General features: G+C 36.7%; 2 protein-coding genes across 2 annotated transcripts; one reads left to right on the forward strand and one right to left on the reverse strand.

Moving 5' to 3' along the window:
* Positions 1-10,211: 10,211 nt before the first annotated feature.
* Positions 10,212-12,320, reverse strand: LOC116119152 (protein PIN-LIKES 2-like). The gene is made up of 2 exons (XM_031405095.1): positions 12,125-12,320; positions 10,212-11,682 (listed from the first exon to the last, which is right to left on the reverse strand). Exon 2 carries the CDS (start codon positions 11,663-11,665, stop codon positions 10,340-10,342), a length of 1,326 nt encoding a protein of 441 aa, XP_031260955.1. The 5' UTR covers positions 11,666-11,682; positions 12,125-12,320; the 3' UTR covers positions 10,212-10,339.
* A 5,990-nt stretch (positions 12,321-18,310) lies between these two features.
* LOC116119080 (zinc finger BED domain-containing protein RICESLEEPER 2-like) lies at positions 18,311-19,696 on the forward strand. The gene has a single exon (XM_031405037.1). It carries the CDS (start codon positions 18,311-18,313, stop codon positions 19,694-19,696), a length of 1,386 nt encoding a protein of 461 aa, XP_031260897.1.
* The last annotated feature ends 5,828 nt before the right edge of the window (positions 19,697-25,524 follow it).

Here is a 25,524-nt window from a genome sequence, read left to right on the forward strand (position 1 = left end):
CGCACTTGGTTCTTTTATGTCAAGAAGGACTTCTTTCAAAACCAGGTCGCCAACCCAAAAGTCTCTTCTCCTAACTTTAGAGTTGAATAATCTTTTTGCCCGCTGTTGGTAGGAAGCTATTCACAATCGAGCCTTCTCGCCGTGTTCTTCAACTAAGTCCAAACTCGCACGTAAGAGTGTGGCATTGTCTGTTCACTGAAAAACTCTCTCCGAAGTGAACTAGTCCCTGCTTCCACAAGAACCATTGTCTCGCAACCATATGCTAGAGAGAATGGTGTTTTTGAAGTAGAGATTCTCGGAGTCATTCTATATGCCTATACAACTTCTAGGAGATCTTCGACCCAATTGCCCTTGGTTGCGCCAAGCTTGGCCTTCAATGTGTGCTTAATAGTCTTGTTGACAGCTTCAAAATGATCATTGGCCTGCGGCCTTGCCACTGAGGCGAATTTCTTATGAATCCCTAACTCTTCGCAAAACTGCTTGAATTCCTCATTGTCGAATTGCTTCCCATTATCTGAGATGAGTGTATGAGGAATCCTATAGCAACACACTATATTTTTGAAGACGAAGTCTTTGAGCTTATTTGTGGTGATCGCAGCCAAAGGTTCTGCTTCGACCCACTTAGTGAAATAATCTATTACGACCACCACATACTTGAAGCCCCCTTTACCAGCTGGCATGGGCCCGATGAGATCAATTCCCCACATAGAGAATGCCCAGGGACTGGTCATTGTCATTAGCTAGTGGGAAGGAGCTCGCGGGATGTTTGCAAATCTCTGGCACTTATCACATTTTTTCACAAAGTTAAAGGCATCTTCGTGAAGCAAGGACCAATAATATCGTTGATGGATAATCTTATTGGCCAAAGATCATGCAGCGGTGTAATTATAACAGATCCCTTCATGTATCTCTTTCATGATATAGTCTGTTTTATTAATGGTTACACACCAAAAGATGAGAGTGCTAAACCCTCGCTTATACAACTGATCTCTGATAATTGTATAACAACAGCTCTAGTTCACAGGAATCTTGCCTCAATCTTGCTGTTGGAAAAAATCTCATCTTGGAGATACTAAACAATCAGTGTCATCCAGGAAACAGATTCAGTTGTAGCTACGACCTGATCAGACGAGCTGATGCTGGGAGCCTCGATGTATCGAACCGGAATACTATCTAGAGCATCAAAATCTAGCGATGAGGCTATCTTTGTCAAAGCATCAGCGATAGAGTTACTGTCTCTCAGGATTTGCTTGATTGTATAGCATTTGAAGGGCTTGATTGTAGCCTTAGCTTTCTTCAGATAACTGATCATATTCTCTTCTTTGGCTTGATATTCTCCCAAAATCTGGTTGACAACCAGTTGGGAGTCGCTATTAATTTCGATCATATCTGACCTTATTTCTCTTGCTAATCATAGACTAACAAATAGCGCCTCATACTCAGCTTCATTATTTGTAGCTTTGAACCTAAACTTGAGGACTCCATTAATGCGAGTCCCTTTGAGACTAATCAGTAGAATGTCAGCTCCGACTTTTCTCATGTTTGAAGACCTGTCAACATAGAGACTCTAGGTTGACAAGTTCCCAATAGTTTCCTGGACAACTTCGCTGGCTGGCAGTTCGGATTCCTGATCTGGCTGATGCAAGAACTCTGAAATAAAATCAGCAACAAACTACCATTTGATTATTGTTTTCAGTTTGTAATATAGATCGAATTGACTAAGTTCCATAGCCCACTTAAGCAACTTACTCGAAGCCTCTGGCTTCTAAAGAACTTGTCTGAGTGGATAATTGGTTAATACATGAATGGTGTGAGCATGGAAATAAGGTCGTAACTTCCTGAAAGTGATCAGCAGGGCAAAAGCTAATCGTTCCATCTCTGGATACCGTGACTTAGCATCCAGTAGTCGTTTGCTCGTATAATACACTAACCACTGAACTCTACCTTTTTCCTGGATGACAGCTGCACTAACTGCATACTGAGAGACATACAGGTAGAGAAATAAAATTTCCTTGGGAAATGCCTTGGATAAAAGAGGTGGCTTTCTGAGATGCTCTTTTATACTTTAGAAGGCTTGCTCACATTCCAAAGTCTATTCAAACCTCTTGTTGACCCTAAGTATATTAAAGAACGACAAACAACGATCTGTCGCTCCTGATACGAAGCGGCTAAAAGCCAATATCCTTCTATTCAAGCTCTAAACTTGCTTTCGGTTGGTGGGATTCTTCATATCTAAAAGAGCTTGGATCTTTTCGGGGTTGACTTCAATTCCCTAATGGAAACTATATACCCTAGGAACTTTTCTAAGGATACTCCGAATGAACACTTAAGAGGATTAAGTTTCATTTTATATCTCCGGAGTATGTTGAACATCTCTACGAGATTGGCTATGTGATCTGAAGTGACATGCGACTTGACCAGCATGTTATCAACATAGACTTCTATTGACTTTCCAATCTGCTCAGAAAACATATGGTTAACCAAACGCTGATAGGTTGCCCCAGCGTTTTTTAGACCAAATGGCATGACTTTATAACTGTACAGTCCTCGATCTATAACAAACGAGGCATGCTCTTCGCCAGGCGTGCACATCAGGATCTAATTATTTCTCGAGTAAGCGTCCATAAAACTTAACAGCTCGTGCCCGAAAGTGGCATCAATGAGCTAATTGATTTTGGGCAAAGTGAAACTACCCTTCAAACATGCTTTGTTAAGGTTGGAGAAATCAACGCAAGTTCGTCATTTACCATTGGGTTTCCTCACCAAAACAGGATTAGCGACCCAAGGGGTGATGAGACTCTCGAATGAACCTAATTGAGAGAAGTTTGTCCACCTCAACCTTAAGAGTAGCATAACGCTTTGGGTCCAAGGTTCTCCTTTTCTCCCGAACTGGCCTGATCTCATTGTCGATGTTGAGTGCGTGACATATTACATTCAAGCTGATCTCGACCATGATAGCATGAGTCCATGCAAAAACATCAATATTCTTTCTGAGGAAGCTCGTCAGATCTGCAAAGAGTTGAGGGCTGAGATTACTTTCGATTCTCAATACATGGGTCGGCTCGCTCTGGGGCTCGCTCTGGTCGATTGGTATATCAGATAGAGTCTCAACATACCCACTTTGGGAATACTTCTCCTGAACCCGAGGATCTAAACTGTCTTCCACTAGACTTGGCTGTGGTTCGATCCTGCCAATCGCCATAGCCTTCTCGGGAATGCCGATTGGCTTCCCTTTCCCTTTGCACGTTATCTGTATTGCTCTTACATAGCAATCGCGAGATTCACTTTGAGACCCCTTAACTTCACCGCATTCTGTTGGTGTGGGAAATTTTATCTTCAAATGATAGATAAAGGTGATAGTTTTGAAGTTTCGAAGTAGATGTCACCCCAATATGCCATTAAAACGGATGGACAGTCTACTACCAAAAACTCGGCCATCTTGGTTACTTCGTGGGTCTCATCCAAAGTGACAGAAAGTGTAATTGTTCCCTTGGGAATCAGATGATCTCCTATAAAACCGTGGAGGGGGATAGAGGCATACTTTAGATTTGCCTTGTTTAATTGCATTTCCTTGAATGCTCGCTAAAATAGGATATTCACAGCACTATCATTATCCACCAACATCATGTGAACTTCACATCGATCTATTTTAGGTGTGATAATGAGTGCATCCTCAAGGGGGTGATGTAATCGTACCGCGTCTTTTTATGAAAAGGTAATCTCCTCCTCTTTGTGCACCTTTGCAGTTTGCAACATCATGCTCATCACACTCACATGGTCATGACGAGCTTCTCGAGCGTACTTTTCCTAAGCACTTTGAGAATTCCCTACAAGGTGCGGCCCTCCAAATATTATTCCGACAAGATGGAGGCCCTTATGACTATGACGCATCTTCCATTGGTCCCCTTGATCCTTCTCTCGAGTGGGAGTTGGACCATCAATATACTCTTTGAAGTGCCCTTTTTAATGAGGTCTTCAATCGTACTTAAGAGCCTGACATTCATCTGTATTGTACTCATTATCCAAATGATAACGGCAATATTTCTTGTTGTTCCTTGCTGAAAGGGGATTATTCATGGGCACCGGCTGTTTGAGCAGATTAGCTTCTTCTGATTTATCTAGAATAGCTGATACCGATGCATTTAGTGGAGTATACTGATTCTTATCGCGATCGCGATGAGGAACCTGGGCATAAGATTTCTTGGGCTCAAACTGCTACTTCTTTTCCTTTCTCTGATCGTCATAAGCTCATTTATGATCAAGCTTTCTACTACCTTCCCCCCGATTTTCCTCTATTCGACTAAAAGTGCTAGTCGAAGGATCGGTCGTGGCTATTCAAGGCGACCACTGAATTTTTAATCCTGAGATACTTCTCAGTGAGGTTGTAGAAACGGGTAAGGGAAATATCATCCTCAGACTGCAACTTCTTCCACAAGTTGATTTGCGGGTGAACTGCCGCAATAATAAGAGTCTGAACTAACTCTTCAGGTGTATTAGCCACCTTATACAGCTCATTGTGGAACATGTTAATATAAGACTGGAGAGATTCATTCCTCTCTTGCTGTATGTTGCTCAGATAGCTCAACGACATTGAGAACTTCCTGTTAGCCTGGAAATGTCTCAAAAATAATGAACTCATCTGCTGCCACAAATTAATAGATCCTGGCAGAAGCGATCTAAACCAGCGCTTGGCGTGGGCAGTCAGAATCACTGCTAAATAGCGACATTTAGCCAAGTTGGAAACTTGGTGAAACTCCATGAGGTCGTTAAACTCATAGAAATGATCATACGGATCAGAATTTCCATCGAATGCTCGCATGTCGGGCATTCTGAAGCTTGACGAGAGAGGAACAGTTAATACAACTAGAAAAAAGGGAAACGCCTCAACGACCTGCCCTCGCTCATTTGGTTGAGCTCTAATTTGATTTAGAACTCGTTGTAACTCCTCAATCTAAGGAAGCAAAGCTACCTGGGGATCACTCCGTCAAGGTGGGTTCGACCCTCATGATTATGGTTGAGGAAAGATAGCAAGTCGGACTCTTCCTCACCTTGGCCGGATCCTCCAGCATACCTTGACACATGCTAGCTAGAGCCATGTGAAGGCATAGGATGGTCAGAAGAGCTATCGCGACCTCCATGGTGGTCAGAACTAACCCGCGGATGGTGGTCATTTCCCTCACGGTGATGCTTGGAACCATCACGTTGGTGATAATGGGAATGTCCTTGCCTTGCATTCTTGTAGGGGTGCCCATGCGATGTGGTGTGGGACGGTTCATGATGCAACATATTGCCAAGTTGCAAAGCCATTGGTATTCTACCTGCTTCACGACTGGTATTCGCTGGTCGCTTAGAGCCCTTTGGCCCATTATCGGCCACCTGCTTCCCCTCACCTTTATGCGCTATAGTGCGACCGACATGGGCTTTTGCGTGCTTCCGCGCTTTAGCCAGACCTATAGGCGTCTTCGACGACGACACCACTTTATCAGAATTGGGTGGTACGACCTGATCCAAATGATCTAGCATTCGGCTAATTGTTTGGAGAGTATTATTGAACCTCTCCAGGTAATTTCTCACAGTTGGGTCGAGCTATCAGCTCTAGGGAATATCCGCCATGGTACTCTATGGAATTGGAGGTGCTTCAAGAGAAGCATCATCCTACGCTCGGGGGATCTCCTCATTGCTAGTGCTAGCTCGCTCGACTTTAAGACCACAACCATTTGTCTACGGATAGAACTGGTTGATCAGAGATTCCTGATGAAGAGCGGATACTAAATTAGACCCTCCTTCTAGCGCCAAACTGTTAATGCTTGATTTTGACACCAACGACTCGCACGTGCAAAATGTTAAGTTGCTCTTAGAAGTTACACATGAGTAATTGTAGGCAATCCAATGCAAATACTGAATAATAAATGAAAGATGATTTTTAAAGTGGTTTGGATGCTTAAAGCGAATTCTACATCCACTGTTATCTTATATATGAGAGATATTACAAGAGGTCGTGTATAGCGAACAGCGAGTAGAGGTATAATGACTGATTATTCAGACAGAATATCAAGTCAGTCTCTTTCTCGTAGGTTATTTTTACTCTAAAAGTTAAAGATTATAATCAAAATAAAGGTTTTTGTATCAGAATCCCGAAAATAAGAAGGGGAGTCCTCTATTTATAGTAGAGGAAATCAAGGTAATGATTACAAATTTGCAAATAGGTAGGTGTCGTGCAAGCCCTTCCTTGCCTCCCGTTGGCTGATAGCTTAGGATATTTCCTCAAATTACCTGGGGCTCGGACAAGTATGCTCCTCCCATTCACTCAAACAAAACTTGAATCTACCAAGTTGGTGACACCCGTATTCTCTTTGTATTGGGGCGACGTAGCAGCTCTTGGACGGTACAAAGTCTTTCTGAACTCTGATTGGAGCTCCTGATTTTTTAGGCATAACAATACTCCTTATTATAAAATGTTTTTAAACAAATTATATTTTTATAAAAAGGAACACAATAAAATTTTTGGTGGGTTATAAGGTTTGACCCACTTCGAATCTATGGGTTCTAAGGTTTGACCACTTTGAATCTTTGATTAAATCAAGACCATATATATATATATATATATATTTTTTTTTTTTTAATTTGACTCTGTGAAATTAGTCCATGATTTACATGTGCTTTGGACTTGTGGGCTGCCTTGACCAAAAATGATTTGCATTTGTTTAACAATTTTATGGAAATTAATAATTCAACTTGAATTCTGATTTTAATTTTATTTTTTCAGCAAAAGTTATTCAGGGTCAAGGTCCATTAATCTAACTTCGATTTTTTTTTTTTTTCAAGCAAATTATGAAGGATAAGGATATGGATTTGATTCAATGTAAGTTGCAGGTTTTAGGGCCCATTCCAATAAGCGAAGAAAGGCCCAAAAATCAGAAAGCGAAACACTTTCCGAGGCCCAACAGTTCACACTAACAGTAATCCGAAAAAGTTTTAACTGACATTCGATTTAAAAGCTAAAAGCGAAATACTTTCTTCATTTAAGGGAATTTTTTTTTCGATAGTAAAAGCAATGTTAATTGCAAGAGATCACATGAAACTTGCCAAATTAGCAAAAAATTATTTATATTTCTCTTTGAATTCTCTTAACTTTATTATCAAAATTAATGTTCCAAATAATTTAATTAATTAATAATCCTAAATAGGTATGATTTATGATAATATATCTCCCATTAAAAGAACTGTTATTTAGTCAACTTTCTTTCTTTCGGCTCAAGGAAAATTAAGAAAGTGGAGGTTCATGTAGAGAGATAATTAGAATCTCCTTTTGGGGTCTTGGAAGTTGACAAAAATTTTCTAGGCATCTTTTCCTTGGGAAACTCAAATTGATGTTCGCTACAATTTACTAATTTCGGTCACATGCGTGGTGGGCCATCTTTTTATCACCCATGATTTTGTTCTTTATAGTTTATATACACTCAAATTAAATGACGTATAATTTTCCTCAGATTTCTGGGCCCAGAAAATCAGAAACACATTTGTTTGTTTGGACGCCGAGAAAACGGAGCATGGATGACTTCCTCACTTAAATGTTTGATGTGTTTGTAAGGTCCAATTGAGGCAGGTGTTTTTTTTTTTTTTTTTGAAACAGGATGTTCAGACCAACTTATATGCAACTTGACTAATTCCTGTAGGTGATCCGCTTAAATCTTGGGAGTTATGACGATTCAAACCTGAGATCGTACATCTTAATCATACATTCCAACGTTAGTCTTACCACTTGAGCTACCTAAAAATGGGTCGAAATAGATATACATAAGTCATTCTATTCAAGAATTTTTAGTATTATTTAGAATTTCTCTCATTTGGTATATGTGTATTTTTAATTATGACCTGTGTATGGGTTGTATATGTTAAAGTTGGAATGTCGTAATAAGATAGACGTACATGCATCGTCCATTTAAAGATCTTAGATCAAAATAGCTAAGGTGTTGTATAACATAAATCAGACATTACCAATAATAAACATTGGATTAATGGATCGAACGACTAATTTATATGTTATAAATGTAATAGTACAGACATATAAACCAAACATCTCCACTCTTTAATAGCATTAGAGTTAAGAGTTTTGGGTTTAAATCTACTATTCTTATAATATATTCAAAATTCAACGTCGAATACCACAAATTAAGAAATAAAGTTGAACTCGATAAATGATGAATATTTATCCCATGTATAAATATTTCTATATTTTTGAAGAATTGTGAAATTTTAGTATCACCTAATGTTTCCTCTAGAAAAACTAGGGGTGTTCAAAAGAACCGGTTGGAACTGGAATCGGCGGATACTCTGGGTTTGGTTCCGGTTCTTGCCCAGAACCAGTCGTCAATAGGTAGGTTCCGGTTCCAAAATTTGGAACCATTACTGTACGGTTCAGGTTCCGGTTCTTATAGTTAGGAACCAGAACCAGAACCAAGAACCGAGACTAATATAAAATAAAATTAAAGATTAGGGGGATTAATAAAAATTTTTGTAGAAAAAGTAATGTGAATACATTTATATTTATATTTCATAACATTTAAAGTAAGTTGGTTTGACTTTTGAGAATCTACATTTACAAAGTAATGGAGTTTGTAATTTTGAATTTATAATTTATAATTTTATTTTTGTTAACAAGTGCCAAGGGGGGTATTTGTAAGTTTTTAAGGGTTTTTTTGCCATTTTAAAAACTTTTAGGGGGTCATGTAATTTTATAGGGTACCTAGAACCGGAACCGGAACCGTTGTTACAGGTTCTGGTTCTGGGTACCTAGGAACCGGAACCTTCGGTTCCAGTTTCGGTTCCTTCAAAAAGTGCAAGGTACCCAGAACCGAACACCCCTAAGAAAAACAATTGCAATATACGCAAGTAATTTCTAAATTAAACTAATAGAATAAAGTGTAGGTCTAGGTCCTTGCAAGAAGAAGAAGAGAATTTTCCATTCAATGTAAAATGGTAAAACATTTTGATTTCAAACAAATTGGTAAAATGCTTTGATTTTGAATGTACAACCCTTTAAATGGGTTAAGAAAAACAAAAAATATAAAATGTTGGAAAAACTTAAAAAACATTTTGAGAGAATTATTGTTTAGATGATTAATTAAGGGGTATTATATTAGACGACATTTACGTTTTCAAAATAGAAAGAAACACAAAAGAAATTATATTTTTATCGATAAACAAACGGTTTTTAATAATTATAAATAATTTTAATGGATAAAAAAAGGTTCATTTATCAGTAAAAACATTATTTGTATCTTTTTTCATATTTATTATTATTTAAAAACGTTATCTGAATCATATTTTTATAAAAAGGAACACAACAAAAATTTTGGTGGGTTATAAGGTTTGACCCACTTCGAATCTATGGGTTCTAAGGTTTGACCACTTTGAATCTTTGATTAAATCAAGACCATTCAAATTATGGGTCAGGTGTTAGACAAGAGTTACAAGTAAAGTAAGAATTTTAGTTTGACAAGAAATTTTTTTTTTTTTTTTTTTTTTTTAAATTTGACTCAGTAAAATTAGTCCGTGATTTACTTGTGCTTTGGACTTGTGGGGGCTGCCTTGACCAATAAGAAATTTCATTTAATTTGTTAAACAATTTTATGGAAATTAATAATTCAACTTAAATTCTGATTTTATTTTTATTTTTTCATCACAAGTTATTCAAGGTCAAGGGCCATTAATCTAACTTTGATTTATTTTCGAGCAAATTATGAAGGATAAGGATTTGATTCAATGTAAGTTGCAGGTTTTACGGCCCATTACATAAAGCGAAGGAAGGCCCAAAATGGGGAAGCAAAACACTTTCCGAGGCCTCATATTTCACGTTAAAGTGATAATTAATAATCCGAGAAAGTCTTAAGTGAGACGGTAGACATTCAATATCAAAAAGCAGATGTACATGCGGTTTGATATGAGCATATGAATGACATGATATGCTTTTTTCGTTTAAAGCCTTTTTTTTTTTCCTCGATAGTAAAAGCAATGTTAATAACAAGAGGCCACATAAAACTTGCCAAATTAGCAAAAATTTATTTATAATTCTCTTTGAATTCTCCATAACTTTCCTTTACTTTCTCTCTTTTTCTTGGTAGCCAAACACCTAAGAACTCAAAGACTAAGAACATCAATGCCACAAAATAAGCATCATTTACTTTCAATCATCAAAACACAGTACAACATACTAGAAAACATGTTTATCTCATTCAAGAGAGAGAATTCAATGGACATGTAGAAAGCAAGAATATGAAGGCATTTACATGTTAAGCAATTGCTAATCAACACGAAACATCGAGATGCGGGGCGAACCTCAAACATACTTGACCAGTTTGAAGTAGACGATAAGGTACACGGAAAGGGAAAAAAGGGCGAAGATATGCTGCCAGAAGAGAACTGCCGAAGCCTCCTTAACAGCATAACCCCTCAAGCTTGCAATTGCTCCCAATAAAATGGCGCTTGGTGTTGTGTACTGCAACAAAAGCACAAATCTGTACATCGCATCACCCTCGACTAAAATATTCAATTTATCGGTTAATGCAACGATCCCGATTCCTATCAAAGGAAGCACCAAAAGCCTTGCTACTACTATACCAATTGTAGTTCGACGCCCAAGTTTAGATTCATTTGGTCCCTCTGCAAGCATACCCCCAAGAATAAGCATCACAGAAGGCACCATTGCACCACCTAAAATTTCTAAAGTGTCGGTGATGAAAGATAATGGAGCATCATATCCAAAGAAAAAAACTTTTAGCCGAGGGACAGTCCCGATAATGATAGCTAAGAGAGAAGCTATTGTTGGAGGTTGAAGTATGTGTTGGATTGGAGTTCGTTCAGCAACAATTCTGAACCTCCTGACAACTCTGGGTTCGGCCAAACACCTAATGGACCGGGGACTGCTAACACTAGTGGCTTCCTCTGTGATATCAACGTCTGGAAAATTGGTCTGAGAAAGAGTTGAGAGGTTGGTGAAAATCCTAGCAATTGAGGGCTTCTTGGAATGTTCAGTTGCTTTGTCCTCGATGCCTGGCCATTCAGCTTCTACAAGAAGAGGCCTACTTAAATCATTAACAGGTGGTTGTTCCTCAATGACATCGCCTTCCTCCTCAACAACCTCGTAATACTCCAATGGAGGCTCCATCATGTGATAAACAAGCGTGTATACAAGAATCACAGAAACCCATTGGGCAAACGAAACATACGCCACCCCTTTAGAATGGCAACCATGTCCAAAAGGACTATCCTTCGTATGACAAACAGATCCAACAATCGCCAAAGACAGATTACCACTATTTCCAAAGGCAGTCATGATGATTGTAAACCTATTGAACTCTGGAGGTGGCCGGCATATAATCACCACCAAGCACCCAAGAAAGAAACCAAAGATCGTACTTACTAAAACATTAACAGGGATAAACCACCAAGAAAAAATGTTCTCCAGACTAATGCTTTCACCCAATTCAGTAAATATCAAACAGGGCAAAAATAGGGCGAAAACCAGCTTGCTTAAGAGCTTAAATGTTGCTCTCGGGACCATTTTGGTTTTTGGATTTGCAAGAATCAATCCAATAACTGTTAGGGACAGAAGTTTCAACAAAGGAACTATAGCGCTAAGCGCATCTTCACCACTAGACTCCATACTGTTTTGATAAAATCCTGCGAGATAATCAAACGTCTCTCCTTCAATTTTAATCACTTTAAAATTCAAGAACAAAAATCTCCTAATAAAAATACACAATTCATCAAACAAATATACAAACCACAATCAAATACATTCAAAATCTCATCTAAAGCTAAAAAATTTCAAGCTTTTCCAAGAAGGGTTCCAATTTATAACACCAAATCAATGCAATTAAAACAAGGATTTCATAAATCATTCACAGAAAATATCAATATCCCACAAATAAAAATCAAAACTTTAACCTAATATCATAAAAGGCAACCTGGGTTCCGCATATTATCAATAAATGAAACAAATTCAGCAAAAATCGAAATGAAATTCAACAAAAGTGCAACAAAAGAATATGGGTTTCATAGCTGAAGATAAGCTGAACAAAACTGAAAAAAAAAAAAAAAAAAAAAAACGCAGAGAACTTACAGAAGAGATGATAAGATGAAATTAATCAGAGATTCAGGAGAAAGCTTTCATACTAATGGTGCCACCATGTAAATTTTCATCCAATTGCAAGACGAAGATCTTAACCCACACTAATAATTGAACCAGAAATATTAGCAATATTAAAAATTAGAAAATAAAAATACACACTTTATCAGGTGATAAGAGTAAATATTTTTTTTTTTTGGTTTTGTTTTTGTTGTCAAGAATAGATTCCAAATTCTAATTTCGGGCCAATTAATATCCTTTTATTATAAAAGAACTTTTTTATATGATTTTTCTGGTTTATAAATATTAAATTAAAAGTTATTTTGTGTAAATTAAGTTATTACTCAATTTACATTATTAAACAATTTTTCACCTAATAAAAGCATCATTTTTATATGAATTATAAATTACATAGGTCTATAATTTGCATATAAAATTTATATGTCGAATATTTATAAACTATATATTATATAATGGACTAGAAAATATTGTTATTTAATACAGAGTGGTTGGCATAATTTGTAAAATATGATTCATGGCATGTGCATAGATTAATCGGTTTTGTTTGTCTCAAATTGTTAAATATTTTGGCCTGACCTTCATAGAGAATAAAAAATAGCATTTACGCATTGAGCAATTAAAATTGGTTGACATTGTGACCCGTTTTATGTCGGATCTTTTGACCGGATAAGATTGGGTAAAAATGTGTGGTACCTGGTCAATGGGTCCTACTACCTTACGCTAAGCATAAGTTGTTGTCACCCATAAATATATATAGGGGTGGGATAAATAATCTGAAAACTGAATCAAAAATTAGGTTTTTTTAAAAAACCGGTTCAGTTTTCGGTTTGTAGAATTCAAAAAACTGGAAAATATGTTCGGTTTTACCCTAACTATAAAAGCAAAAAAAAAAAATTTGGCTCCTATCTATTTCTCTTCACACACAGTTCAGACTCTTCTCCCTTCGCGACTTAGCCTCCAAATCTTAGTTAAATCTCCCTATTCCACACCGCGAGCTACAGAGCTACTCCATAGTCCATCCACACCGTGAGCTACTGTTGCTGCATCCACTTTCTAGCGATCTTCTCCGAGATCTTCACAGTCCAGTCTTCCACACCGTGAGCTACAGAGCTACTCCATCCACACTATGAGCTACTGCATCCACTCTCCAGCGATCTTCACAGTCCACCATGAGAAGACTCCACCATGAGCAGACCAACCCTAAAGAGACTACACCGTGAGCAGACTCCACCGTGAGCAGACCCATCGTGAGCAGACTCTTGATTTTTATGTATTCTTTGTTTGTTATTTTGTTAATCTTGTTTTGCTTTCTGGGTTTGTTTTAGTGAAGGAAGGTAATGTTGTGGCTGCTGTTTGTGCTGTTTTGGCCTTTGGGATACTTTGCACTTGTTAGAAGGAATTGTGGTGATGGTGGTGTGGCGTGAAGGAAATTGGGGGTTTTTGTTTGTTGATTTTGGGATCTTGTGAGATGGTTTTCTGGAAATTTTGTTGTTAGATTAGGCTTTGGTAAAGTTAACCCTACACTACATTTGAAGAGATTAAGGCTGTTAAATATGGATTAGAGATGTAAAGCTCATAATTAAGGAGCTTATGTAACAAATATTATTAATAATCCTTTAATTTTACATTTTCGGCGTACTTTGTTACTAATTTTACTTGTTTCTGATTTCTGAAACCGATGGATGGTCCTCACTATGTAGCAATCCAATGGTCTCTAATTTTCACAGGCTTGGTAACATTATGAAGATTGTCTCTGCCTTTCCCGACACTTCAAGTCAAAGCCAAGTTTCTCCTTGAGAGGATGTTAATATTGTCCACCAAATAATCAAATACAAAGCTTTTGTATAATGTTGAGTTTTAGTCTTCATAGTATGAAATTATATATAAAATAATAAATATTTGAATTTAGGGGCTTAAATGAAACATTGAAGAATTTTAAGGATTAAAGGATAATTTGAAAACTGGTAACCGAACCGAAAATTTGGTTCGGTTTTCGGTTTTGATAATCCGGTTCGGTTAACCGGATTATCCCACCCCTAAATATATACAAATATATAGGTCGAAGCCGCCGAACTCATTCTCTCACCCAAAGTTTGCCTCAAAGACAATTTTATACCCAACAAGTTTGAAAATGACAAATACTCACTTTTCGCAAGGCTATTATTAATGAACTCCGTTTGAAAAAGGATAATATGGTAATTCTATCAATGAGAAGCTTTGATTGCATGGTTGTCACGTGTCTGCTACAATAGACATAAAATAGTATAAATTAAAAACATCTGAAAACCTGATTTTTTTTCTTTTTCCTCCTCTTTCTTTTATCCTTCCTTTCTTTTTCTTTTATTTTTTTCTTCCTAACTATTTTTTTTTTCTCCTTTCTATATATTTTATGAATAATATGTTTACAATTAAGTCATACAACCAGACAAAATTTTTACAAAATTCATGTAAAATAACTACTCTGTCCTATGTTTTTTGCTTAGTTGTATGCTTGATTATATGACTCAGTTGTAAGCATAATATTAGTCATATTTTATCTCCATTCTCTTCTCTTTCTTTTTTATGTTTCTTCACTTCCTCCTCTCTTTTTTCGTCTCTCTCTTTTCCTTCCATCTCTTTATTTTTCTCTTTCTTCTTCTGTCTTGGATTTGGTTAAACCAAAAAAAAATTTGGGATCAAATTCATAACAAAACATCGCAGTTGTTAGGAACAAATTCGACGACTGCGATCTGTTTGGTTAGTGGTTACCATTTAGAGCACCAGATCACATCGTGGCGGATTTGTTGCTCTAGATCCACCACAACCTAGGGTGTCTGCCATGATATGGGCTAGATTAGCGGTTCAAGGTCAAATCATGGCAGATCAAGTGAGATCACAAAACAATCGCATTCTTTTGCCATGATCTGGCCGATTCTAGTGGTTAGTTAATTTTCTTCTTTACTTCCTCCTCACATGCAATTGTGATTTATCTTTTGTTGTTGTTGTTGTTGTGGTCAGGAGATAAAGAAAAAACCCTGATGTTTTTGGGTCATACCTAGGGATGAGACATGAGTCGAGTAGCTCATGAGCTATTCGAGCTCGGCTCGTCGGAAGCTCGAATTCTACTCGAAGCCAGTCGAGTCGAGCTCGAGCTCGAGTGACTCATGAATCGTATCGAGCCGAGTTTGATTCGGGCTAACCTTAGCTCGTTAGACTCGCGAGCTTAAACGAGCTCCGAGGGCCAATTTACAAGATTTTAAACTTTATTTTATTTTTAAGTTGTAAAAATGACAAACAACACCCATTCACAGTTCAAACAAAAACGATAAACCCATTTGGGATTTTTCATTCAACCCTAACTCTAATTCCCATCGCTCCCCCATGCTGTCGCCGATGACAACTCAGCCACTGCCATTCACCGTCACAGTCATCTCCACTCTCCAATAGCCCAATCGCTTCCTTAGCTCTAAAATATCCAAACATCCCATTCGCTGCCATTTTGTAAATCAGTCACGCCGCCTTCGTCGACAACTTCTCCACTGCTATTCGCTGTCACCGTCATCTTCATCATGCTAAAGCTCCTGACCAGTGATTTGGTTCCAGGTAATTACATAAATCGCAATAGTTATTGTTCTCAAGATTAATATCAGATATCATGTTGAATGTTGTAGGTAATGTTTTTTCTTCTATTTATTTCCTAGTCTTCGCCCATTATTTGGAACCAAACTTTCATACAATCTGGACTTCAAATAATAATTGATGAGATTGTAAAGAAAATGTTATTTTGTATAGACTTTGACCTCACACAATCTTAAAACATAAAAATACTTAAACCATAAATGAAGAGGAAATGGTTAAAATTACACTTGCAATTTTAACAGTCTTACATATAAGCTGTTTTGGGTAATTTAGAATGCATAAGGGTGATGGAGCCTGAGGTTCTAGCCCCTGGTTGTCTATTTACCAGAGATTTCCTGTCTGCGAGAGCTTACTATTATGTCGAGTTATTTGTTAGATCCCCAATGAACTAGGTATGGCAGTATTGTGTGCAGTGATTTATAAGATATCTTTGACATTTATACTTCATCCTGTCTTTATGTCATTGTTGCATGGCATTTTGTTTGTAGCCATCTTCTTATATTGTACAGTTGGGGTTCTCATCTTCCTTATTAATTTGTTTTGCTCATTATTCATTGTGTGTTGCTTTTTGCGTAAGTTATGAATTAGGTATGCCTTGTTTGATCTGGTTTGCATTTGTATGTACTTAGCTACCCATTTAATCTTATTGCTATCATGTTAGTTTAGTATCTTTCATTAAGTTTATCATATTGAAATTTTACAATTATTTCATAAGTGTCTGTACTAGGAGATGAAAAATAAGCCTTCAGAGATGCGTTATGTGAATGACCCGTCCCATGCATTGCAGTTTTCTTGAATATGTAATTACTAGTGATGAATTATTGGCTATTGTGTTTACAGAAACATAGATCAGGTTTTCTGGAGTGCTGGCGAACCTTCATTAAAACCATATAGGTACTACAAGTTTAGCAGTATCAATCATAACAACACCTTTTAATAAAAGTTAGTGTAAGACCTAAGACATTCTTTTCCATTATTGCATAAAATTTACATAGATATTGGGTTTGGCAGATTATTCTACAGTAATAAATAGAGCTTGTTTCATAGAATATTGCACACTAAATCTATTGATCCTACAGCTCAATATTAATTAATTGAGTGATACTACATATATAAACTATTTACACAAACTATTTCATATAAGCTGATATAATAATAAGCATGTTTGTCAAGTAATTATTTTTAATTATTTAAACAAAGGTTGTACATGTTTATTACATCTTTAAGTGAATTTATGTATTCTGGAAGTGGAAACAATCAAGGTTCCTATCACTATCAGTCACGTTACACAATTACACTCATATAGTCACATTATTCTTGTAGTTTAATAGGTTGAAATGCATTCAATTACATATATAGTTGCTTGATTTTTATATTTCATACAAATGCTAATAGTTGTTTTATTCTTCCATTATAGGTATGGAAGGCTCATCTAGTAGCCGACCAACGTTGATTGACTCAAGTTCACCAGTTCAAACCCTAAGAAGTAATCCGAATCCAACTGTAAGTGCAACTTGTGGTATTAATCCAACTGTTGAAGAAGAAAATGATGATGTTGATAACCCATTCCCAAGGAAGAAAAGAGCGAAGACATCTCCTGTATGGGCAAAATTTAGAGAGGTTCTTCAACCCGACAATACGAAGAAGGCAGAATGCATCCATTGTAAGGCCAAATTGTCCATTAATGCAACTAGAAGCACAACTCAATTTGCTAGACATTTGAAGGTGATGTAGACCCTCTAGGCGAATTACCCTAGGAACCCATGAACTCAATGGAATAAGAACAAGTTGGTTTGCTAGGAACGTGTTGAGGATGATCGAATTAGAACCCTAAGAAAACTAAGTCCTTAAAACCCTAATCTTGAGACGTCACAAAGGTTGATCACTCCCTTTGATAAGTCGAGATTTAAGCATTCAATCAAGAACATAAGAAGGCAAGCAAATAGCTTTATGAAATAAACTTCAATTGATAATAATATGTCCCCCACCCCCCCCCCCCCCCCCCCCAAAAAAAATAACATGGCCGCCCCTTTTTATAAGCACAAACCCTAAAAGAAACCCTACCTACTTGAAAAATGGGTTGGGCCTAAGTACAAGCGAATTGGGCCTAAATAAACCTTAAATAAATAAAAGAATGAAGAATCTAATGATAATTAAAACATAAAAAGCCCAAGATTAAATAAACAAAAATTAATTCCTAAATTAATCCTTGCATCCAACTTGATCTTCCGAATCTACCCCTTGCATAAAAAGATAATAGACTATCATCGGTGAAGCTTTGAAATCTTCGAATTTAGTCTTAGAGTCTTCTAGTACAACCTCTTTGTATTGCACTTCCATGATCAAGCCTTGCAAAGCCTTTTTCATCCTCTTTGTCTTTGCCTTAGTCATTGGACCATCAATTCCTTGCAAAAGATCTTGAGAATATTTGGGAACATCAACTTGGTCAGCACCTTGATCTCCATTATTTGGTATCAGAGTCTAAGGCGAAGGGTTTTTAATAATCAACAATAACAGTTGAACTTTCCAGCTGCAGATGCAATGGCAGTAGGTAGTTCCCTGCCTCCTCTTATAGGTGGGAGGTTTGAGATGGCTCGGATGAGGGAACTAGTAGCACAATGGGTGCTTATGCATGAGCACCCATTCAGAGTTGTCGAGCAAGAGGGTTTTAATAATTTGCTAAAATATGTGACGCCTGGTTGGGAAAAAATATCACGCTTCACAAGTAAAAATGATTGTATGAAGGTGTATGAAATGGAAAAGAAGAGGTTGAAGGCTGTTTTGAAGAATATTGATAGAATTAGTTTGACTACTGATTTGTGGAATTCAAGTAATCAGAAACTTGAGTACATGGTTGTGATGGAGCATTGGATAGATACTAATTGGAGGTTGAACAAACGTGTGCTCAGTTTTGTTCGTTTACCGCCTCCTCGCAGTGGTGTCCAAATTGCTGATCACATATTTAACTGTTTGCAGGAATGGGGAATTGAGAACAAAATCTTCACGATATCAATTAATAATGCATCCACTAATGACTTGGCAATCAAGGTTCTAAAGGAAAACTTTTCTATAACCAAGAAGCTTCTTTGTGGGGGAAAGTTGTTTCATGTTAGGTGTTGCACCCACATATTAAATATAATGGTGCAAGATGGTCTTAATCAGATTAGGTATATTATCAAAGACGTCCGTGATAGTGTCTACTACATCAATCAATCAGAGATTAGACTACAAATCTTTTCAAAAATTGTGCAGCAATTGCAGTTGCCTCATAGAATGTTGATATTGGATTGTAAAACAAGGTGGAACTCAACTTATGAGTTGTTGGCAACTGCACTAAAATTCCAAAGGGTATTTCCAAGATACTTTGAAAAAGACCAGCATTTCACTTCTTGTCCCCTTGATGAAGATTGGGATAAAATGCAGAGAGTTTGTGAAATTTTGAAGGTTTTCAATGTTACCACTAACATCATTTCAGGGTCTAAATATCCAACATCAAATAGATTTCTTGCCGAGCTTTGTAAGGTGAAAGTTTTGTTGGATAAACATGTTGAGGATGAAAATGAATTTGTGAGGACCATTGTGAGGAAGATGAAAGGGAAATTTGATAAATATTGGGGCGACTGCAATTTGTTGATAGCTATAGTTGCTGTTCTCGACCCTATGTGCAAAATGAGAGTGTTGGACTATGCTTTCCCCAAGATTTATGGTAATCTTGAAGCATGGGTTCATTATACAACGGTTCGGGATGCCTTGTATGAGTTGTACAGGGAATATATGGCCAATAGTCAATCATCTGCTGATCAACATATGCCTGCAACTAGGCAAGATAGGAGGAGTGAGAGTGAGAGTGGGAGTGGGAGTGGGAGTGGGAGCAGGAGTAGGAGTGGGACAAATGCAGATGATGACTCTTCTGTTGGTCGGCTTTAATGAATTATGTGGACGTAATTGAAACTGTTGCCTCGGAAAAATCGGAGTTAGATTCCTATTTCAAAGAGCCATGTTATAAGTGTCAGGTGGATTATGAGGCGTTAGATGCTTTAAAGTGGTGGCAAGCAAATAGTTTGAAATATCCAGTGTTATGTAAGGTGGCTCGTGATATACTTGTCATTCCTATTAGCACGGTGCGGGAAGTAGAGTTATTGACAATTACTGATCTCGACTGTCTCCGGACACAGTGCAAGCACTACTATGTGGAGGTGATTGGTGTCGCAATCTCCTCGGACTAACGAAGATTGATAAAGTAAGTTTAATTAACCCTTAAATTATTACTGTTTTTATGTCTCGTTTATTTTGAATATTATTTTCTTTTATTCTAACGTTAAACTTTATGATTTTTTCCTATATATGTTTTAGACGGATGAGGAACCATTAGAGATTACCCTTCCTATCTCTTCATTTGAAGGGATTGAGTAGATTGTTTGACCCTCCAACATATATCCACAGGTTTGTAAATATATAGCCCTTTTGTAGTTTTTTTAATTTCTATGCAAAGAACCTGGTTATTCAATATAGATATTGAGATTATTCAGTATTGCTTGTGTTTTTCAATTGTTTTTGAAGTGACTAAACTGTTCTGGTGTGACTAGAAATTCTGGGTTATTGACTATTGGAGTTTCAGAGTGATCCGGGTGGTTGTTTGTGAGTGATCTTTTGCAGGTGAAGCTTGGGGTTTGTATCAGAGGGATATTGTGATGTTGTTGTGTTGATTTTGATTTGGTGAATGGTGAATTGCAAACATTTGACTTGCAAACTATTTGCTTCCTTTGTATTTACACTTTGCAGGTGGGACCGTGGGAGGCTTGGCTTTAGGTGGCTTTGGTGCCTTTCTTCTGCTTTGGGTGGCTTTAGGTTTTTCTCTCCTGGTCTTCTTGGATTTTGCTGTCCCAAAGTCTATATTTCTTGCTTTAGTTTTTTGCTATTTTGTCTTTGTATATAGCTTCATGGAGTATACTTTTGTGTTTATATATAGCTTCATGGAGTGTATTTTTGTGTTTGTATATAGCTTCATGTGTTTGGGCATAAGCACATAGCTTCATGGAGTGTACTTTTGGTTTGTATATAGCTTCATGTGTTTGTACAAAGCTTCATGGAGTGTACTGTTTAAGTGTCCAGTGTCTACCCTTTTGTAGTTGTACACTTGTGTTTGTGCAAGAAATGCATATTACATATGTACATCCAACAAATATATCAAACAATTGTAATGCATATTTCATCCAACAACTTTAAACTTGTCATTTCATTTTATGTTTTGGAAGATTGTTGGTGTTGAAGATTGTGTTGAATTATGGGTGAGTTTTGCCTTCAGATGAATTAGATCTACAACATTTTTCTGGTTCATGAGCAGTTTTCGTGCTCGATCAGGCTCAAGCTTGTTTAAGCTCATTTAAGCTCGTTTAAGCGAGCTCGAGCTTGAGCGCACCTTAATACTCGTGAGCTTGAGCTCGAACACTAATATTGAAGCTCAACCAAGCTCGGCTCGAGCTCGAGCTCGTTACTGTTCATCACGAACTGAACTCGAGTATCGAGATACTTGCTCAGCTCGGCTTGTATACATCCCTAGTCACACCAGTGGCAATTCTCATTTGAGACATATCAAACCAAGAGAGGGACAAATTGGTAATTTTAAATGTTACAAATTTTATAAATCTGAATGGTAACTTCAATATTTCAAAAAAAAAAAGGAACAAATGGGTAATTTACATCTCAGAAATAGTTGATGGCATATTAGTAATTGAATTTATAGAGGATGGGTATATAAGTAATTGAATTTGTTGACCTAACATAAATTAACAAAATAATATAATAAGTCAAACAGTCAAGGGTATTTTCATCTTTACAGTTAATGTACATGTCAAATAACTGAATTCACTAACAAACCCTCACAAAAAGTGGGTAATTGTCATTTTCAAACTTTTTGGGTAGTGAATTGTCTTGAGGCAAACTTTGCGTGGGAGGATGTTCTTTGGCCAATACATATACTTACATATTTTTCGAATTATTATATATAGATTTAAACACTTCTTCCCACCCAAATAATGACTTAAATGATGCTTTCCCGTTTGGCCAATACATATACTTACATATTTTTCTAATCATTATATATAGATTTAAAGACTTCTTCCCACCCAAATAATGACTTAATGACATTTTCCCACCCACAGACTTTTAAAATACCATTTTATTATCCAAATTTATTTTCTGATTGCGAACAGAGAGCAAACTTGGTCTAGGCCATTGAGGCTTTTGAAGGGAGGAGACCGATGAGTGTTTTGGTGGTAAAGTGTTGAATTTTAGTGGTTGGGATTGATCGAAATTTGACTTGAGAGGGGTGGTTGCGCAAACCCTAATTGCTCGATTGACAGTGATTAGTGGGGTCAGTGGGAGTAGGGTTTGAGGGGTTTTGGTGAGTGATAATTAGGGAAGAAAATGGTGGTGGTGTAGGGTCGCAACGATGGTAGAATCAAAAATAAAATATAAATTTGTGTGGTACAGTGATAGTTTAAAAGTCTGTAAATGAGAAAGTGTCATTAAGTCATTATTTGGGTGGGAAAAAGTTGTTTACTCTTATTGTATATACAAATATGTATACTTACGCTAAACATAAGGATAATTTTATCCCTTTGTTTTAGAAACTGTTAACTAGAAGTCTTTTTAAATTTCTTTGTACCTCTAGCATTTTTGTATTTTTTAATGGATTGGTTTGTATTTCCTCTACAATAATATTTGTCGTACAAAGAAATCTTACAAAGATTTCTATACAAAGTGACGTGATAGAAAATGAATGGAAGAGTAAATATAAAAAGTCAAACTCATCATATTCATTATTCACTCCTTCATTTATTTTTTACCACATCATTTTGTATAGAATTATTTGTAAGATTCATTTGTACTTGTAATATTACTCTTTCCTCTAAGCTCTCTACAACTAGTCCAAAGACAAGAAATCTCTCAATAGAATCTGCAATTCATTTGGTGGTAGCTATAACATGGCACTCAATTTCACAATTACAATCAGGAACATGAAATTGAACATTTCCTGAATTTCTTGATAAGGATTCGTTTAAGCTTTTCCTTTATGGTCATCGACTAATTATTCCAATTCATAGATATAAAACTAAGGATTTAGTTGCTTGACTTTCCAAATCATTTGGGAACAAACAAGAAGTATCCTCTTTCAATGACTCGTCCACTCTCTCATAGAACACTTTCCTGATCTTCTAAAGCTCTATAGCTTCGCACTGGAATCCATGGCTAGATATAATGTTGTTAGGATGAACCAATCAACAGATTTTAAAACTTCGTATCTTCTCCAAACCATGTATCCTATCGTATCTCAGACTCATAGTATATATCTGAGTCTTCTTCTCTTCCCATTTGTTTAGAATCTGATAGAAAAAAAAAAAATATATTATGATAATATCTCCATGCTACTTTGAAATTTCAGTTCATGAGAATGGACAATAGAGCTAATGAGAGTGGACGTAGTTGCCGTGTTTGTGGTAAACCAAAGGTCTAGATTGAAGAGGAGAATAAGCAAATTATGGCTAAGCGTCCGTTTTGGGCGGTCCTAACTGTGGCCTTGTTGGTTAATAAAGCTCTTTTCCTAGTTAGGGTTCCGATAACAATCAAGCTTACGCCTCCGGTGGCTTTGCTCTTGTATAGTATGAAGAATCAACAAAAAATATCAATATCTTTCTTGTATAGTATGAAATTGTTCTATTTCTTTTTCAGTTCTTAGCTTGACATTTTCTTGTATCATAGAATGAACGATAAACATAAAAACTTATACAACTATCTTTAAAATTAAATAGAATAGTATTAAATTGTATTTATATGAATGAATCTTTTAAAGACATTATATAATATGATTTGTTATTATAGAGAATACTACCATAATTTAAAGGAAAATAATACAGCCACTGACGGTAGTGCATTGTAATACCTGCTTTATACTACTATATTCATAAAAACACATACAATAAAATAAAGGTACATTAATAAAAATAGTTGGGCCCAAAAGTTTTCTTTCATTTAATATACATATTCTTTACATAAAGTTAGTATCATTTACAAAAGTTCTCAAAAGTGTGGTGGACAGTGTAACTACTCTCCCTCACCCGCTGACGTCCATCCGACTGTGTACTCACCTGGAACCTGCAAAAGCATAAAAACAATGGGGTGAACACAACTAATGCTCAGTAAGTAAATCCTCTACTTGTCTATTCCCGTAACACTTTCTCTTAATTCTTTCCTTACACTATTCTTTTCTCATCTCTGTTATCTTTCTGTTTCTGTTTCTCATATTCTTTGCTATACACCCCCTGTATGTCACGGCCTCATCTTACCGGAGGCACGGCTGGGCGCTACCACTCTACGTGACTTCTACTCATTTCTCTACCGATCGGATTTGGTCATGCATGGATTTGGAACTCTTGGCCATGTGAGTGTACATTCTTTCTCTATATCTCTTGAATGTCACGGCCCTTTCTTACCGAGGGCACGGCTGGAATCTCATGTTCCACTCTACGTGACGGTCATGGCCCCATCGCACAACTTACTTTATTCTCTTCTTTAGCACTTAGAATAGCTTGTGCACAAGGTCTCTACTCTTTTTGTAGCTACTCATTATAATGTAGCTTAACTCTTAGAGTAATTCTCTAGTATTTCTCAATTCCTTCTCAAGCTACTTCTCAATGCACAATTAATGCATATGGATGGTTCATGCTCATTAATGCACGTAGAAAATGCCAATATGCAATGTTGCAATAAGTAAGGTTCATAACTCATTCTCATGCTTCTCTTAGGCATTTCATCAAACAACTCATCTGCATATAAAAACTCTTCTCTAACTACAACTCTATTTCTCTTTTTAACCATCCAAAAATGGGAATAAACTCCCTTCCATGGGCATATCCCCTATCATAGAAGAACACTCCCAAAATATATACTCAATCTCATTTAACTTCATTTCAACTCATAACACATCAACACTTCTTATAAAGAAAATATACCCAACAACACAATATGGATACTCATTCTCAACTTACTTTCTCAACAAGTAGACATATATCTCTACTCAATTTCTCAATAACATACATATAACATGCATACCTCATTTCTACTAAATCTCTACTCAAGAGAATTCTCAAATCTCAACTTGGGTTAGGATTTACTTACCTTGTGATGATGTGATTCCACTAACACTTCTCTTTTCTTTTGGTAGAAGACTTTTCTCTACACCTTAAAACAATAACACATTAAGACCTCATCATCTTTATAGGTAAAAATCATATCTAGAGTAAGAAATCTTACCTTAGGATGACTTAGATCAATTCTCTACCAAGATCTAACGAAAAACCCTTCAAAATCCTTGAAAGCTTGAAGGAGAAATTGAGAGGAAATGGAGAATGAAAGAGGCGGTGGAAGAAGATAGGTGAATGGGTTTCTAAAGTTTAAACCCTTATTATCTCATATTTTCTCCACTCTTTCTCCTTTTACCCTTACTCTTTCTTAAGAATTCCACTTTTGCCCTTTTAATTCTTTACAAATGCACCCCCAATTAAACTATTCTCCATGCAATTTCCTTGCATTTCACTGCCCACTTTTCCTGCTAATTAGGGGTAGAATGGTCATTGTGCCCCAAAGGAAGAATTCTCTAGAAACTCATTAAATTTTTTTGTTAGGCTCGTCGCCGCGGCGAAGAGTATTTCTTCGCCCCGGCGAAACTTCACAGAACCTACACCGTGGGTTGCAGG

The sequence above is a fragment of the Pistacia vera genome, unplaced genomic scaffold (assembly GCF_008641045.1).
Source record: "Pistacia vera cultivar Batoury unplaced genomic scaffold, PisVer_v2 Contig1247, whole genome shotgun sequence".
NCBI lineage: Eukaryota > Viridiplantae > Streptophyta > Magnoliopsida > Sapindales > Anacardiaceae > Pistacia > Pistacia vera.